Genomic DNA, 13,941 nt, shown 5'->3' on the forward strand with positions numbered 1-13,941 from the left:
GTAGGTAGGTCGTCCAAATGCTGACGAGATCAAGATATCTAATATCTCTGTTAAGTATCTTGGTTTCGGGCGTAACGTATGCCGACAAGACATATTGCATCAATAGAGACGAAGTTTAGTTGGCGTTATTAGATGTTGATCAGAGGTTTAAATACCCTTCAGGTACCGATAAAGCTTCTTGTGCTCCTCAAGGAAGATAAATGTGGCAATCGTGTGCGGACCCAGGCGAATAAAACTAGGTACCCAACCCCGAAAAGCCCACGCAAGTCCCTCTTTCCGAGAAATTTCACGGAGAAGACCGACGATATTGTGACCACGGGTCTCACTAGGCGAAGCACTCATGACCCTTGTCTTGATGACGTCAACAGGACTGCAGACCGTCGTTGCGACAAACCCCGCAGCGAAAGACGCGCTGAAGTGCGTAACAACATTGTCCTTCATTCCGAATTTCTCAAGACACAAGCGCTTGAAGACGTCATAGGAGACAAGCTGTGAGGATGTCATGAGGACGGCGCGAGTAGAGTTCGGCCACACGCCACGGAAGAGACTCGAAAAACCTTCTGTGCGAGTCATTTGGACGAGGCCATGAAAGGCATGGCGGTAGTTACGCCGTTGGGCGGGCGGAAGCGCGGCATCGGATTGCATGCGGACGTTGAGCACGTCGGCTGGATTTCCTGCAATGCCTCCGAGGATACCGGAGGTGCAGGCCATTCCGAGGAGCGTGAAGAAGCTTGGTGATTGCGACGGTGACGTGAATCGAGATTTTAGTTCCTCATAAATCCCGAACCGAGTTGTAGAATACGTGAGTTGGCGCAGAAGAGCGGCTGAAAGCTATGACGAAAGATTTATTTGTCAGCGCAGAACGATTTTTTGATAACCATTGTCAAGATAGTGACATACTCCATTATACAAACCGAAAAACCCATTATTTCGCAGAATATGCCCAAATGTACCCAGCATCGTCGAGGGAGCGCCAGGCCCTCGGGTCTGCAGTCGGACCTGTTCACCCGAGTGTCAGCTCCTGGAGCATTATGCGATATAAGCTATAGATGAGGGAATACCTTGACTGTAAACCCAAGTATTAGCAATTTTCCAAGAAGGGACAGCTCGACGGTCGAATAGAGCTAGAAAGGGAAACACTCACCAAGATCCAGTGGATGCGTAACCGCAGCCGCAAAGCATGACGCAGAGCCGCCAAACCAGAAGGGATAATGCACCTTCTTTACAGGTTTGACGACCTGCTGTTGGGGATGCGAGATCTCCAGCTTCGCAGTGCTTGCCATGGCTGATGACAGCACGTTGACATGCAGATTGCGCGCAAATGGCGTAGAGTTGGAGTGGAGAGGGAGTTGAGAATTGCTGAGAATTTTAAGATGCAGGACGGAGATAGATCAAGGCTCCGAGACTCTGCCGCCTCGGAAACGTCAGCGGGGTGGACCAATCAGCATCTCGGTTTTCCCTTACCTGCAGGCTCCACTGGCGGCGAGACGGCGATGCGGCAATCTTCGGTTGAGGATCGGCTACATGGATTGACGACAAAATCTTGTCTGGATAACTGTGATGATGGCGATACTCATGTGGATATGTGAATTGTGGTTGGGGAGGTGGAGATGCTGATAGCTGGATAGCTAGCTATATAATCCAGTTCAAGCAGGTCGGTCTTAGCGGAAGTGGTGTTATACAGTCTATTCGATATTATACAAATATATTTACACATAGGTCATAGAGGCACTCATCGCAATTCGACACAAAGCTGGCTGACAAGCTTCTGCCGCACTTTGTCATGGAGATCATTGGTCTCCTCGTTCGTCAACGTTCGTTCCAGGCTACGATAGTTGATCCGATAGCACAAACTTTTGCGGTTAGTCTTCGGGTGGATGAACTCGTCAATCAGCTTGACATCCTCAACGAGATTGCCACCAACACCACGCACAATCTCCATGATATCGTTCTCATGAACCGGTACCGCGCCGCCAGCTGCGCTTCCACCGCTGGTAGCAGCAGAAGGAAGCCAGAAAGCAACGTCCTTGTAGCAAGCGGGGTACTTAGAGAACGGCTCGAAGCGCGTGATTTGGCCCGCCTTGAATTGTGAGAGAAACCGCTCGTCTTTTGACCAAAACAACCGAATATCGGGGATGTTGAAGAGGAGCATGGCGATGCGCTCCAGGCCCAAACCAAACGCCCAGCCTACGCGATTCGGCACGTCGGAGTTGTTAAGAAGCTCTTGCTTGACCACACCACAACCCAGAATCTCAAGCCAGTCGCCCTGCCAGAATACCTCCAGCTCCCACGATGGGCTGGTGAAAGGGAAGTATGCTTCGACCCACCGAACCCTCAAAGTCTCAGCCTCTGCGCCCTCGGAGGCCGCAGAAGCCTTTTGTGCCTCGCTGAAAACCTTGATCACCATTCTCTCCAAAGACCTCTTGAGGTGCGCGGCGATGGCTTCGACTTCCTCTTCGCTATGGTAGTCGGCCTGAAGCGGGTTTCGCTGCGGATGGATAGTAGGATTTGGGTCTTCAACAGGTACGCTATGAGACGGAATGCTATAGACGTCCTTCATGATCGCGGCGGCAGTTTGTTTCGCGTGCTCTAGTGGTTTGTCGGCAGGGCGCTTCCACAACATAGCACCTTCCATCTGATGGAACACCGGGTAGTGGCTACGATCAATCGCATCTCTCCGATAGACATCCGCAACAACAGTGTACCCAACTTCTTCCGGGCGAGTTTCTTCATTGCGGCTGATCTGCTGGAAATAAGCCTGCTGATGGGCACTTGTGTGTGTCCGAAGAACCGTCTTTTCGTTAAGGTAGTATGTGTCTGTGCGACTCCGGCCGGGATGATCCGCGGGAAAACCCAGGACATCGAAATTCTGCGCAGTCGTCACAATTGGGTCCTTCTCAGAATAGTTGCCGTAGACGGGGCGGGGAAATTGACTCTCAATCAGCTTCCGAGTGATCGCGAGAGGGTGGCTATCATCGAGATAGAGTCTGCGATCGATGTGCGCGAGGATGGTATCGGGAGTGTTCGTCCAGTCGTCAATAGGATACGCTTTGCCTCCCACTGTCAGGCTCTTGGGAGAAGCTGAAGGAGTTGTTGCTGTAGACTCGGACTTGTTTATTGTGTGCTGTGTTCTCCGTATAACTGTAGAGCTCCACTCTCTATGTCCGACAGAGCCAGCGCGTAGAAGTTGGGAAAGCGGCAGGCGAATGCTGCTGCGGGCAGAGGTTATAGACCATCTTCCACTGCCAAGGCGCAGGGCCCTGCTCGTAGCAAATAGACGCATGTCTTCGGCGTCTATTGCAATGTGCAAGATGCGGAGAGGTCGGTTGATGCTTAATGCGAACAAATATCCCCTCGGCGCGGATCAACTACCCGCCGCACAACAGGTATACTAGAATTGACCGAGATATACCCCATACGAAGATGCTAAGCGTTTAGACTTTTCTCTCCTCGTGTTCGTATCAACATAATCCGTAGGTTCATGCACGCTGTTCAAACCTGGAGAATCAGTCTATGTCAGAGGTAGTCTGATTGAGTCATTGTCGCCACATTATCTTGGTCTAATGGTCACATAAACTGGGGGTGTGCGTTCAAAAAAATACACAAAGAGAGCCTGCTGATATAGAGTCGGTAGATCAAAGCAGAGGTCGTCAAATTGAAACAAAATGAGAATACACCGCGCCTAGGCTCCAAATGAACCCTCCAAACCGCGAACTCCGTCCCATGCTAAGTGAAGATATTAAATAGTTTTTTTTTTGGGCCCTTGTTTGCCCTGTGCCTCCCTCTGTCATTCTGTTACGGTCAAGACAAGAGCCATTGTGGTGGCTTCAAGACTAGAACCCAAAATTACCACCACCATATGGCGTAGCGCCGTAGGGCGTCGCAGCATTAGCACCACCCCAAGCGCTGGCACTCCCGCCATTGGCGTAGGCTGTGTAGCCGCCGTCGTCACGAGGCTCATAGGGGTCTGGGCTCTGAACTCCCATCATATCTTCGTCCACAACACCATTCGTGCCATCTTCACCGGAAAGGGATTTGATAGCGGCGGCGAGTTTACGCTGGAGAACAGTGATACCCTGCTGAATAATCATGTCTGGTTCAAGATTTCCGATACTTTCAACGTCAATGTAGAAGTTGTTGGGTTGGGCGTCATAGTCGAACGGTTGGTCTGCGGGTGCTGCAGGTTCCCAGGCGGCGTTGTGGGAGACGGGCCTTCCAGGGGGTTAGTAGGCAATTCTCGCATAAAGTCAAGGGCTAGATCTGAAAGCCCGAAAGTAGCCCATTATTTCAACGTACCATTCCTTGACGGGATCCTCCTCGTACCAATAATCCACATGTCTGAGGTTATTGTGCGGATCATACTCAAACCCAATAGCAGCCGTAGGCGCCCACTTTGAATGCTCCTTCGCAATCCCCTTCTTCGCGATACAAGTCATCTTCAGCTCTTGCCCGCGTCTCAACTTGCAAATGAGCGGACCATTCCCATCCGGGTCTGTAATAACAGGGTTCCCAACCCATTCATTTGCACGCTCCCCAGTTATCACTAAATCGCGCGCATACACACGCATTATCTCATCGCTTGTGCAGCGCGCATGGAGGGAGAGCGTGACACTACACCGGGCGCAGTGGTCCTCGCATTCGCAGTCGCGCGTGTATTCAACATCTTGGTCGCAGTTTTTCGAGTCCAGCGGAATCAGGCCTAATCGGTGGGCAAGCATTTCATCTGGAAGAACAGAGGAGTTCTTTTCGACTTCGACAATGTCAATGGCCATAGTGGGGATTTCGGCAAGCATGACGCGGCGAAGGGAGTTAGCGAAGGCGAGGTCGACGGAGCTGAGTTTGAAGTCTACGCGGTAGGGTTCGGCCTATAGCGGGATTAAATGAGGTTAATCTCTTTGAGACTAACCTTATATGACGAAGGAAGAGCAGTTGGGAAGACTGGCAAGTTTGGCAGGTTCTGGAGCTCACCTCGCGCACTGTGACTTGTGGCCCCGTGGGCTCGATGTCCATTTCATAATCCATGCTGGTAACGAGGCTAGACACCAATGACGAGGGAGTTCTTAAAAGACAAGCCGAAAGCAATAGGGAAGCAGTAAGTAAGTGATGCTGTTTGAGTAGGTTGGTTGAAATAAAGGAAGGTTAGTGGTGAATACAAGCAGGCGCCGGGAGTGAAGTCTCGATGGATATCAGAAATTCTACGCTTTGCCATTTTGGGTAACTAGCATACAGCCCAAGCCCTGGCTATGGAGGCTAGTTTGAGGACAAACTTATTCCCTGTATAGCATAAAATAGCTAGACAAGACTGATTTATGCCGTTTGTTGTCTATCTTTGCGAGGACTATAGCGTACTTGATCTAGGATTGTACAAGGTATTCAAGCTGGTTTACCGAGAATCCTTTCTTTTTGCTTTCTGAGTCCATATGCTAGTGGATTTGAACTATCCAAGAGTCCAAAGAAGCGAAGGCTAACATAGTAGCCAGGGATGCAGACCAGACCAGCCCAAACGGCAACGAGACAAGTATTGCTGCATGAGCAAAAGCCGAACATACATTCTCAAACACAGTAGACATCTCAGAATAAGCCGTAATCGCTCATCCGAAAAGCCAGGGCGAAGATCACTTGGTACCTAGACAACCCATAACCTGAGCAAAATCACGATCAGCGACGTCAAGAACTTTTCAACCATCTGCAACAATGCACCAGCCATTCCCGTAGCTTCTATGGTGACGCGGGATTGCCGATCTATAGCTGTAACCGCATCAAACCAGTGTCATGCAAAAAAGCCACCAAGCCGCCAACCGATTTCGCTGTGATAATAGGACCACTCGAACACCAGATACACCCGACCAGCCCGAAAAACAGAAAAGATGAGTAAGGGGATGCAAAAATAAATATGATGTGGGGATAGGTAATGCAAATATTTTCCTTTTGAGGTGGAGCATCATATCAAGTCGTAAAAGAGGGGCCGGAGGCCCATGCGAGGTCCAGCCCTAGCTTGAAGAAGTGCAAGGTGCACTATCTCTTCATGGAACTTCGGTTTAACGCCTCTAAAAGCTCTGGGCGACTCGCAAGTGCGGCTGCAGCCTGGGTATAAGTTACCCACTGCCGCCTCCGCTTGTGCATTTCAGGCCATCGGTCCTCCTCGCGATCCACGGTAACCTCAAAGAACTGGTATGAGGCTCTTGGTGAATTGGACGTCAGCATTGTCGAAGGACGCATGTCTGATATCGTCCCCAAATCCCGGAGAACAGTGCAAATTACTCCGGCTTCTTCCCAGGCTTCTCTGCAAGCCGCCTGTTGGGCACTTGCTTCGTCTGTCTCCCATCCGCCTTTCGGAAGCACCCAACCACCTCGACCAGCTGACTGAATCATCATCACTAAGCTTTTATCTTTTGATAATGGGACGACGCCGGCCACGAGCCGTTCGCCCTTCGATCCATACCCTAAGGAAAGAGCATGTCAGCATAGCTCTGCGAAAGAAGGCCGGATACAAAGGTGAAGCTCTGGGAAGGGCTAATGCGAGAATTCGAGAATTAATCTGGGGACTCACGTTGGTTTTTTCGCCCTACGCGGGACTCCATTGAACGAACCTGGTCCACCATGTTGGACCAGCGAGAAAATTATATGAAAAATCCGTTTGCGGAACCTCGCAAAGAAAGTTATATGATAAAATGCAGAATGATTGAAGAGATAGAGTCAATGCTGCACTTCACACTGAGGTAAAATATAATGAATGGAGGATTTCCGAAGTAAAGATGGTGAGAAAGTGACGGCCAGAAGATGACGACACTATATAAATATAGCGAGGTTCCAGAAAGATGGAAAACTTCAAGACCACGGGGTTTCTGGCGTGATAGGGGCCAGCTAGGGTGGATAGAAGCTGGCTGACGGCCGGTTCAAGGCTTCTCTTCTCCTGGAGAGGGATAGTAAGGCGGCCGAGAAGCAATGAAATTTTTTGAAGACTGGAACAACTTGAGGAAAACTAGGTATTCCCGTTCACTCCCGTGGCGGACGGGAACCTGGAGAGAGACTTGGAGATGGAAACAGACATGTTCGTGGAAGAGACAGCATAAAAATAGGGGAGGGGATAAAGAGAAGGGAACAGGAACGGAGGGGAGGCGAGGACGGAGACAGCTTGGGATGGATAATGGGCGGCGGCGCTATCCGGCAGCAGAGACTCAACCGTAAAAAAGGTCTCTCGGGGCGGGCGTCTCTGCGTGTGGGTGTTATGCGTATTACCGTCACATTGTTACACAGTACTCCGGCTTGACATTGACCTCTACTATATTTTCCACTCATGATCTATTGTGCTGTCAACGAAAAGGCCCTCATCCTAGCTTCGTGTTTTTCATTCATGCTTAAACCATGAGTCCACATCATATACCGCCGTTTCCGGCCGGTTTGCTCTTTTATCCCAGTGGTGTCACGTGCTTCGCGCAGTACCGCGCGCAGCATAATGAACATTATGGCATTCACTTCCACGGCCATTATCCGCAACACATCAGTCCTTCACTCGGTCTATTAGGTACAATCTACTTCGTACTCAGTACGCAAAGGCGGATAAAGCCAACTGGGATCTTGGATCCGCACGTTTACAGATCTTTTGCTGCGTTGTCGCGCCGCGACCCAATCGCCGCTGGAGCGTCCCCAAGCCCTCTGGGACTCTGGGACCACTAACTGATCTTATGCGCATCCTTGATTTCCCTAGTCCAAGCCCTCTGCAACTAGCAACAGCATGGTCTGAGCAATACCGACGCTCTGATCGACCCCATGGTTCATTTATCCTCTTCGTCGTGGACATGTTTTCCCGTAACATCTGCAGGATGCCCCAAGCATCACCTGCATGGTTTGTTTGAAGTATGGGGCAGATGGGCCACGGGTCACGTCCAACGTACTGTGTACAGTGCTCTTAATTTGCGCCCCCTCCTCTCGCGAAATAAGCGCGACGGTCGGGTCCGGACTCGGAATGCGCTCTTCCTGAATAATATCGTGTGCTCTTGGGTTTGCCCTCTGCCCCGCGTCGATCGACTATAATTGATGACACCGAGGGGAGCCGATCCGAAAATCGGTTCTGCTCAATGCTCAGATGGAGATGGCATGCAGGGTACGCTCGCGCTTGGCCCAATAATAACAATAATAATATACTTCGGAAAGGATCTCCTTCCATTTCAGAAAAAGAGAAGAATACAGCTTCCTCACTTCCGGACAGCTTCTCCGCCAACTTCAGAAAATAAGGTTTGATACCTGACAGCATGGAACGTGACTCGCTAAAGCTAGGCCCGCTACGCTCTCCGAGCTGTGCTCCTGCGTCTACGGTCAATGATGAAAAACGCGTGGACACCGTCGTTACGGACGGCGGGCAGGTGACTTGGCATCGACGGCATAAGGGTCCTTGCTGTAACCTCCCAAGTCGTAGGAAACTACAGGCGATGGACAATGCACCCAACGTTAAAGCGCTGAGCCTTGGTCAGCTTACGAGGGGATATGCGGCCCGTCCAGCGTACGAGGTATCGAAAACGAAAACTGTCGGTATATGCTCGGACAAGAAAATGGGCAAATCTGGTGCGAATTCGCCGTGGTTATCAATGCCAATAATAAAACTCGAGCGGTGTCCTGGGGTTACCGGCATCCACGTTTCATTATTTGTGTGCGGAATTCATTCGGAGCTCGCTCCCTGTGGAACCAAACGAGGTCCGCAGTAAATGTCCTAATCTGCTAATGTGCCAATGTGCCAACGTGCCAGAAGTGTGGATTTGTACTTGAGTAACCAGCCCTGAGAACGAATCCCGTCGTATCGAGGGCAAACTGGACGAGAATAGATTAGCTCGCTGTCGAGGACTTTTATAGGCGATCGGCTGGATCAACAGATCTCCCCTGAAGACGTCAGAGCTCAATGATTACCATCAGGGTCAACGCGCACAAGATCAGGGATGATACAGCCCACGATCGAAACGCTGGAGAAGGGACTGGCAGCCGATATTAGAAATTGGTCCAGTGCTGGTAAAACGGGCTGAGACGGATGGTATCGTCACAAACCGTTTCCGTATCAGGGCGAACAGTATGGTACGGAGTACATCCTACCATAACCTAACGGACACAGTAGTCAAACTAGTCGGTACTAACAGCTGGATAAGCAAGCAGTGTCAGTTTGAGGCTAGTCACTGCCCCGTATACTGCTGCACGTCAATGCTGCCGTGGACTTTACTGGCAACGAAGGAATATCGACAGCGCGGGCAGATTGGACGGAATCGACGAGCGTGCATATAATGACAAGGGAGCTAGCCAAGTGTCTTCTAGAAGCATCAGTCATGTTTAGAGGATATGTGAGAAGATTCCCAGGCGCGACTATCTAGTGAGCTACCATCAGTCATCTCTAGGTAGGAGCTCGTCGCCTTAATAAGAAACGTTCCGTAGTTCCCAAGTTCAATTGCTTAAGCTGAGAAGCCGAACCTTGAAGAACTCACTGCACTGCTGCCATCTCAGCCGCCGACGTCCACTTCTGTCTGCTCTCCATCCATCATCTTAATCATCCTCGTCATACCGGATATCATCGTCATCCGCTTTTATTTCTTCCCGCCTTGAGCGCTGACAATAATTCCATCCCTCTCCAATCCCGAGTCTGCATCTCCGTCCGTCTCACAGCCTCGCAACCACCACACCATGGAACCGATTGACGCCGAACGAGCGAGGCAGTTGTCGCTGTTCCGACCCCTCGGTGAGTAGCCAGTCACAACAGTCTGCCTCTCCCCGTGCAATGGCCATTGGTTCATGTGCCTTTCCTTTCGCTGGTCTCTCTATCGGCCTCAGCTTCATCCTGCCCCTCTTGATGTATGAGCCTGCCCCTCCATCCATTCTGGCATCGTCCTCGCAAGGACGATGCCTGATCATCCCGGCCGTTCATTCTGCTGATTTCCGCGTTCATTCCCATCGCCACATCCCCTAGCCAATCCTGTGCGTTCCGTCAAATCATTGACTACTCGTCGTGACTAAGAAGATGATTCCTTTCTGATCGTCGCTGTCGCTTGCATCGGTCTAACCAATATGTCATCTCAGGTTACCAACGCAACTCGTGCGGATATTGCAAATCAGATAATGGCAGTCAGTCGCCGTAGCCCCACCCCGCAGCCGTGCGTTTCTTGCTAAATCGCAAACGCTCGTAGGTGCTTCATACTACGCTAGCTCCGTCTCGGTGCGTCCAGTTCACTATGAGGAACTCGTCAACCGGGGATGGAGAAGGTCAGGCAGCACCCCGTAGTAAATATGCAGTCTTCTGACCATAGTGCAGGTCCGGAACGCTGTATTACAAGCAGAACCTGCAGCGGTCATGCTGTCCTCATTATACCATGAGGTACGTGTCTGGTTGCGCAGCCAGCTTGATCCGGCATCGCTAATTAGTCCAGGCTCGAGGCTTCGGCCTACAAACCAAGACGAGATCAACGAAAGGCGATCAATCGTTGGAACAAGTTCGTTCTTGGGCCCGAGTATATCCGTAGAGCTGCGTATCTCTGCCCAAAAACAAGGGAGTAAGCATTCTAACCGGTTGTCGCGACTTGGATTCTGAGTTCACAAATTTGCCAGGGAAAAGAAACACCGGAAATGCAACTTTGATCTACACGATGCTGTCCATGCGGTTGAGTATAGCAATGTCAAGCGGCCGACTGACCCAAAGACGAAGAGATCACTGGAGCCGGCGCATCGGTTCGAGGTAAACTTAGAGGGCGACACAGTCTCCCAAGCGAAGTATGTAAGGCGCACCATGACCCTCAACTATATACTTACATCTTTTAGGTTTGATCTTTTCCGCAAATACCAAACGAAGGTCCATAAGGAAGACGTTTCCAAATGGCAAACGAAAGACTTCAAGCGCTTCCTCTGTTCGGGACTAAAGCGGAGTGAGCCTAATGGGCGAGATGTACAGCGCAGAATAGGCTCCTGGCACCAGTGCTACCGCCTCGATGGGAAGCTCATAGCTGTCGCCGTGTTGGATCTGATGCCCAATGGCGTCAGCTCTGTTTACATCTTGTAAGCGTCACAGCATTGGAGACGAATAAGAAAACGTAACTAACAGCCGAAGCTACGACCCTGATTACGAGCAGTGGGAAATTGGAAAACTGAGTGCGATGAGAGAGATAGCCTTCGCAGTCGAACAAGGCTACCAATATTACTACATGGGTTAGTATCCAACCCATCAGTTCCAGAACCCGCTCGCTAACACAATCCTACCAGGCTACTACATTCACTCCTGCCAGAAGATGCGCTACAAGGGCAATTTCCGGCCCCAATACATTCTAGGTGCGCCTCCAACGAAAATCACTCAAGGCCAGCCAAAAGTTAACGATAGCAGACCCCGAATCCTACACCTGGGATCCTTTAGACGGCGAACTAACCGCAAAGCTCAACACACGACCCTACGTTTCCCTCTCGCGAGATCGCGCCACGACCGCAACCTCCGGTACGGAAGCAAACGCGGCTGATAATGCTGAAGCCGAAGCAGAAATCAACGATGAGGAAGTCTCCCTTTTCGCGCTGCACATGCCGGGTGTCTTAACAGTGGACGAAGTCAAGAAGTTGGACCTGGGGAGCTGGCCGTTACTCATTCATGGGTCATTTGTGCATATGAGCGTGAGTATTGGCGCCTTTCCACCCCTTCTCATCTCGTTATAACAACGTCATGGTGTCTGGTAATTCCTGTGTATGTATGTGTGTGGGCTGACAATGGACGAATAGGACTTGGTCGGATGGGAGAAAATGCCAATAGACGAGCCGCAGTCAATCAAAGGAATTGTAGCGGAGCTGGCAGCAACACTGGGACCTACAGTTATGAAGGATAGTGCAGTGGTGTTGTTTGATTGAATCAAACTTCCATGTATGGTCAGACTATCAAGTCTACTTATGATATATAGAAGACTACTGGAAAATATGAGACTTGCAGATACTAAAGAATTATATTTAAGTAAGCATCGTATGCCTAGTACTGGTTTTTAGAACCGTAAATGCACACATTATTGCCATCGCCATGAATAGATTGCCGATAAACTATCACCCGAACGCCTCGCAATGAATGTTTGAGAAAAAGAGAGAAACCTGATGCAATCACAATAGTCGAAAATAAAAAACAATACAGACATCAACAAGCAGCCAACTCCAAGTCAAACGCTTAGAATGCAATTGCAGTGGACCAGACATGAAGCAAGAACCCGGTCGTAAGTAATCAAACCATCAACTCAACAGGCGGTCGAGCAGTCTTGAACGGCGGCGTTTGCTTCACAGGCATATCAATCGGGCTCATCTCCACGTCCATATCATCCGGGTCGGCGCTCGTATCTTCGACCATGACAGCGGGGAGGTTGGGGCTGCCGCCGTGCTCCTCCGGGTTATATATAAGCGTGCTACTCCTACTTCGCTGCTGCAACAACGGCCAGCTCCCCGTCCTCTTGTCGGACGAAAGAGACATCGGTGTATCCGGATCCGTCTGCTGCTGAGAAGCCGGTACGGTAGATGTAGCGTAGGTAGAACCCTCCGTCTGCGTTTTCAATTTTGCCAGCGCCTGCGCAAGATCACTAGCATGGACCTCCTTGTTTGGGGGGTCCTCCTGGCGCATCACCCAGCCGTGCGGCGGGGAGGGTGGTGGACTGATAAAGAACAGCTTATCAACCTGCGGCGCTTCGAGGAGCTTATGCTTGATGCCGCCTGCATCATCGGTCTCGAGGAGCGGCGTCGGCTCGCCGAAGTAGATCCGTGTGCGGACGGACCGGTTAAGCAGACTTTCGCGGTCGAGGAGCTTGCGAACGCGGGTGGCGTCGTCTTCGTTACGGAAAGAAGCGACGATGCGGCGGAAGGACGGAAGCGGGGAGAACGAGTTTAGGGGGGCGATGGATTCGATGAGTTGCCGAATCTGAGAAAGAGAGGACGGTTGAAAGAGGTAAAGGTCATTGAGTTCTGTGATCAGGAGCGTGTTTGTTGGCGGGGAAGGCTGGGATAGTGGTGGGAGGGAGGAGAGGTCGATTGACAGTGATGGCTTTTGGGAGGACCGCGACGAGCGGCGGGTCGAGATGGAAGGGGAAGAGGGTGCTGATTGTGGGGAGAGTGTGCCCGTCATTTCGTTGCGTTGATGCATAAGAATCACGAGGTAAGTCGATTCAAGAGTAAGGGCTTTTGACGTCTTGAGTACTCTGAATGTGTAGAGAGACGGTGGAGGAGAGGGAGGGGTGTTATAATAGTAGTAGCGATGTCGCCACAAGATGAAAGGCGATAAAAGAGGTTTTGATGTAATGTGCTTTGACTTAAGGATGAACGATTCGATTGAAACAGACAGGTAGTTTTATAGACCTTTCTTATAAGGAGAATCCGGATTGACAGCCTTCCGTCTTCGTCTGTGGTGAGGCGCAGCAGCACTGCAGATGGCGGACACTCACGGGTAGGTTTATCTAGTAACCCCTGCACTGCCCTCCCCTGCTTGGCCGGTGGTAGATTCTGGATTCTACCTCGTCGATCCACAGTCTCTTTTACAGGCTGGGTGTGGTTCCTGAAGATCCAGTCTGGTCTTTTTACATCTTTTGCCACGGCGTCACCGATTGCCACTGGACATTTCATTCACAATTCTCAATCGGGTCTTTTGTTCTATCATCGAGTAGACCATGTGACCTAGGAACACAGCAAAGAAAGCAACCTCCTATATTGAACCCAGGCTATCTAACGTAAACTATCGAACCCAGAGTCTTAGACGGGATTTCGCCGGAGTGCCTAGCACTAAGCTGACTGGCTCTGCGCTGTGTCTATACCAAGTCTGTGTCTATACATGCTCGGCATAAGGTTCAAGCCAACGACCGTACGCGTAGCCACGGCATAGGCACCATCATAACTGATACTATTTTATGCTCCTAAGCCTCTTATATTGGATTCTAATTCTTCAGCTTTGCCGCTCCAGGTCTCCCTTGCTGA

At 50.7% G+C, this 13,941-nt stretch overlaps 6 protein-coding genes across 6 annotated transcripts, besides 1 other annotated feature; 1 reads left to right on the forward strand and 5 right to left on the reverse strand.

The window, feature by feature from the left end:
- Positions 1 to 13,941: part of a sequence feature (contig 1.107 303..444822(-1)) that runs on past both edges of the window.
- Positions 148 to 1,283, reverse strand: ANIA_06254 (protein dicA; the record flags this gene model as incomplete). Its single annotated transcript, XM_658766.1, has 4 exons — positions 148 to 831; positions 901 to 999; positions 1,062 to 1,066; positions 1,145 to 1,283. The coding sequence occupies 4 exons, from the start codon at positions 1,281 to 1,283 to the stop codon at positions 148 to 150; spliced, it is 927 nt and encodes a 308-aa protein (XP_663858.1).
- Positions 1,733 to 3,283, reverse strand: ANIA_06253 (phenylalanine--tRNA ligase; the record flags this gene model as incomplete). Its single annotated transcript, XM_658765.2, has 1 exon — positions 1,733 to 3,283. One exon carries the CDS (start codon positions 3,281 to 3,283, stop codon positions 1,733 to 1,735), a length of 1,551 nt encoding a protein of 516 aa, XP_663857.2.
- On the reverse strand, positions 3,554 to 5,121 carry ANIA_06252 (DNA-directed RNA polymerase II core subunit RPB3). The gene is made up of 3 exons (XM_658764.2): positions 4,969 to 5,121; positions 4,297 to 4,865; positions 3,554 to 4,212 (listed from the first exon to the last, which is right to left on the reverse strand). Exons 1-3 carry the CDS (start codon positions 5,020 to 5,022, stop codon positions 3,834 to 3,836), a joined length of 1,002 nt encoding a protein of 333 aa, XP_663856.1. The 5' UTR covers positions 5,023 to 5,121; the 3' UTR covers positions 3,554 to 3,833.
- On the reverse strand, positions 5,386 to 6,711 carry ANIA_06251 (polyphosphatase DDP1). Its single transcript, XM_658763.2, has 2 exons — positions 6,551 to 6,711; positions 5,386 to 6,443 (listed from the first exon to the last, which is right to left on the reverse strand). Exons 1-2 carry the CDS (start codon positions 6,600 to 6,602, stop codon positions 6,016 to 6,018), a joined length of 480 nt encoding a protein of 159 aa, XP_663855.1. The 5' UTR covers positions 6,603 to 6,711; the 3' UTR covers positions 5,386 to 6,015.
- Positions 9,334 to 11,853, forward strand: ANIA_06250 (arginyltransferase; the record flags this gene model as incomplete). The annotated part of the gene is made up of 11 exons (XM_050611520.1): positions 9,334 to 9,715; positions 10,054 to 10,098; positions 10,161 to 10,236; positions 10,286 to 10,348; positions 10,401 to 10,523; positions 10,579 to 10,740; positions 10,789 to 11,022; positions 11,069 to 11,172; positions 11,227 to 11,292; positions 11,375 to 11,622; positions 11,728 to 11,853. Exons 1-11 carry the CDS (start codon positions 9,661 to 9,663, stop codon positions 11,851 to 11,853), a joined length of 1,302 nt encoding a protein of 433 aa, XP_050466955.1. The 5' UTR covers positions 9,334 to 9,660.
- cbpA (protein rcnA) lies at positions 11,946 to 13,360 on the reverse strand. The gene has a single exon (XM_658761.2). It carries the CDS (start codon positions 13,115 to 13,117, stop codon positions 12,212 to 12,214), a length of 906 nt encoding a protein of 301 aa, XP_663853.2. The 5' UTR covers positions 13,118 to 13,360; the 3' UTR covers positions 11,946 to 12,211.

Source organism: Aspergillus nidulans, chromosome I (genome assembly GCF_000011425.1).
Source record: "Aspergillus nidulans FGSC A4 chromosome I".
Taxonomy (NCBI): Eukaryota; Fungi; Ascomycota; class Eurotiomycetes; order Eurotiales; family Aspergillaceae; genus Aspergillus; species Aspergillus nidulans.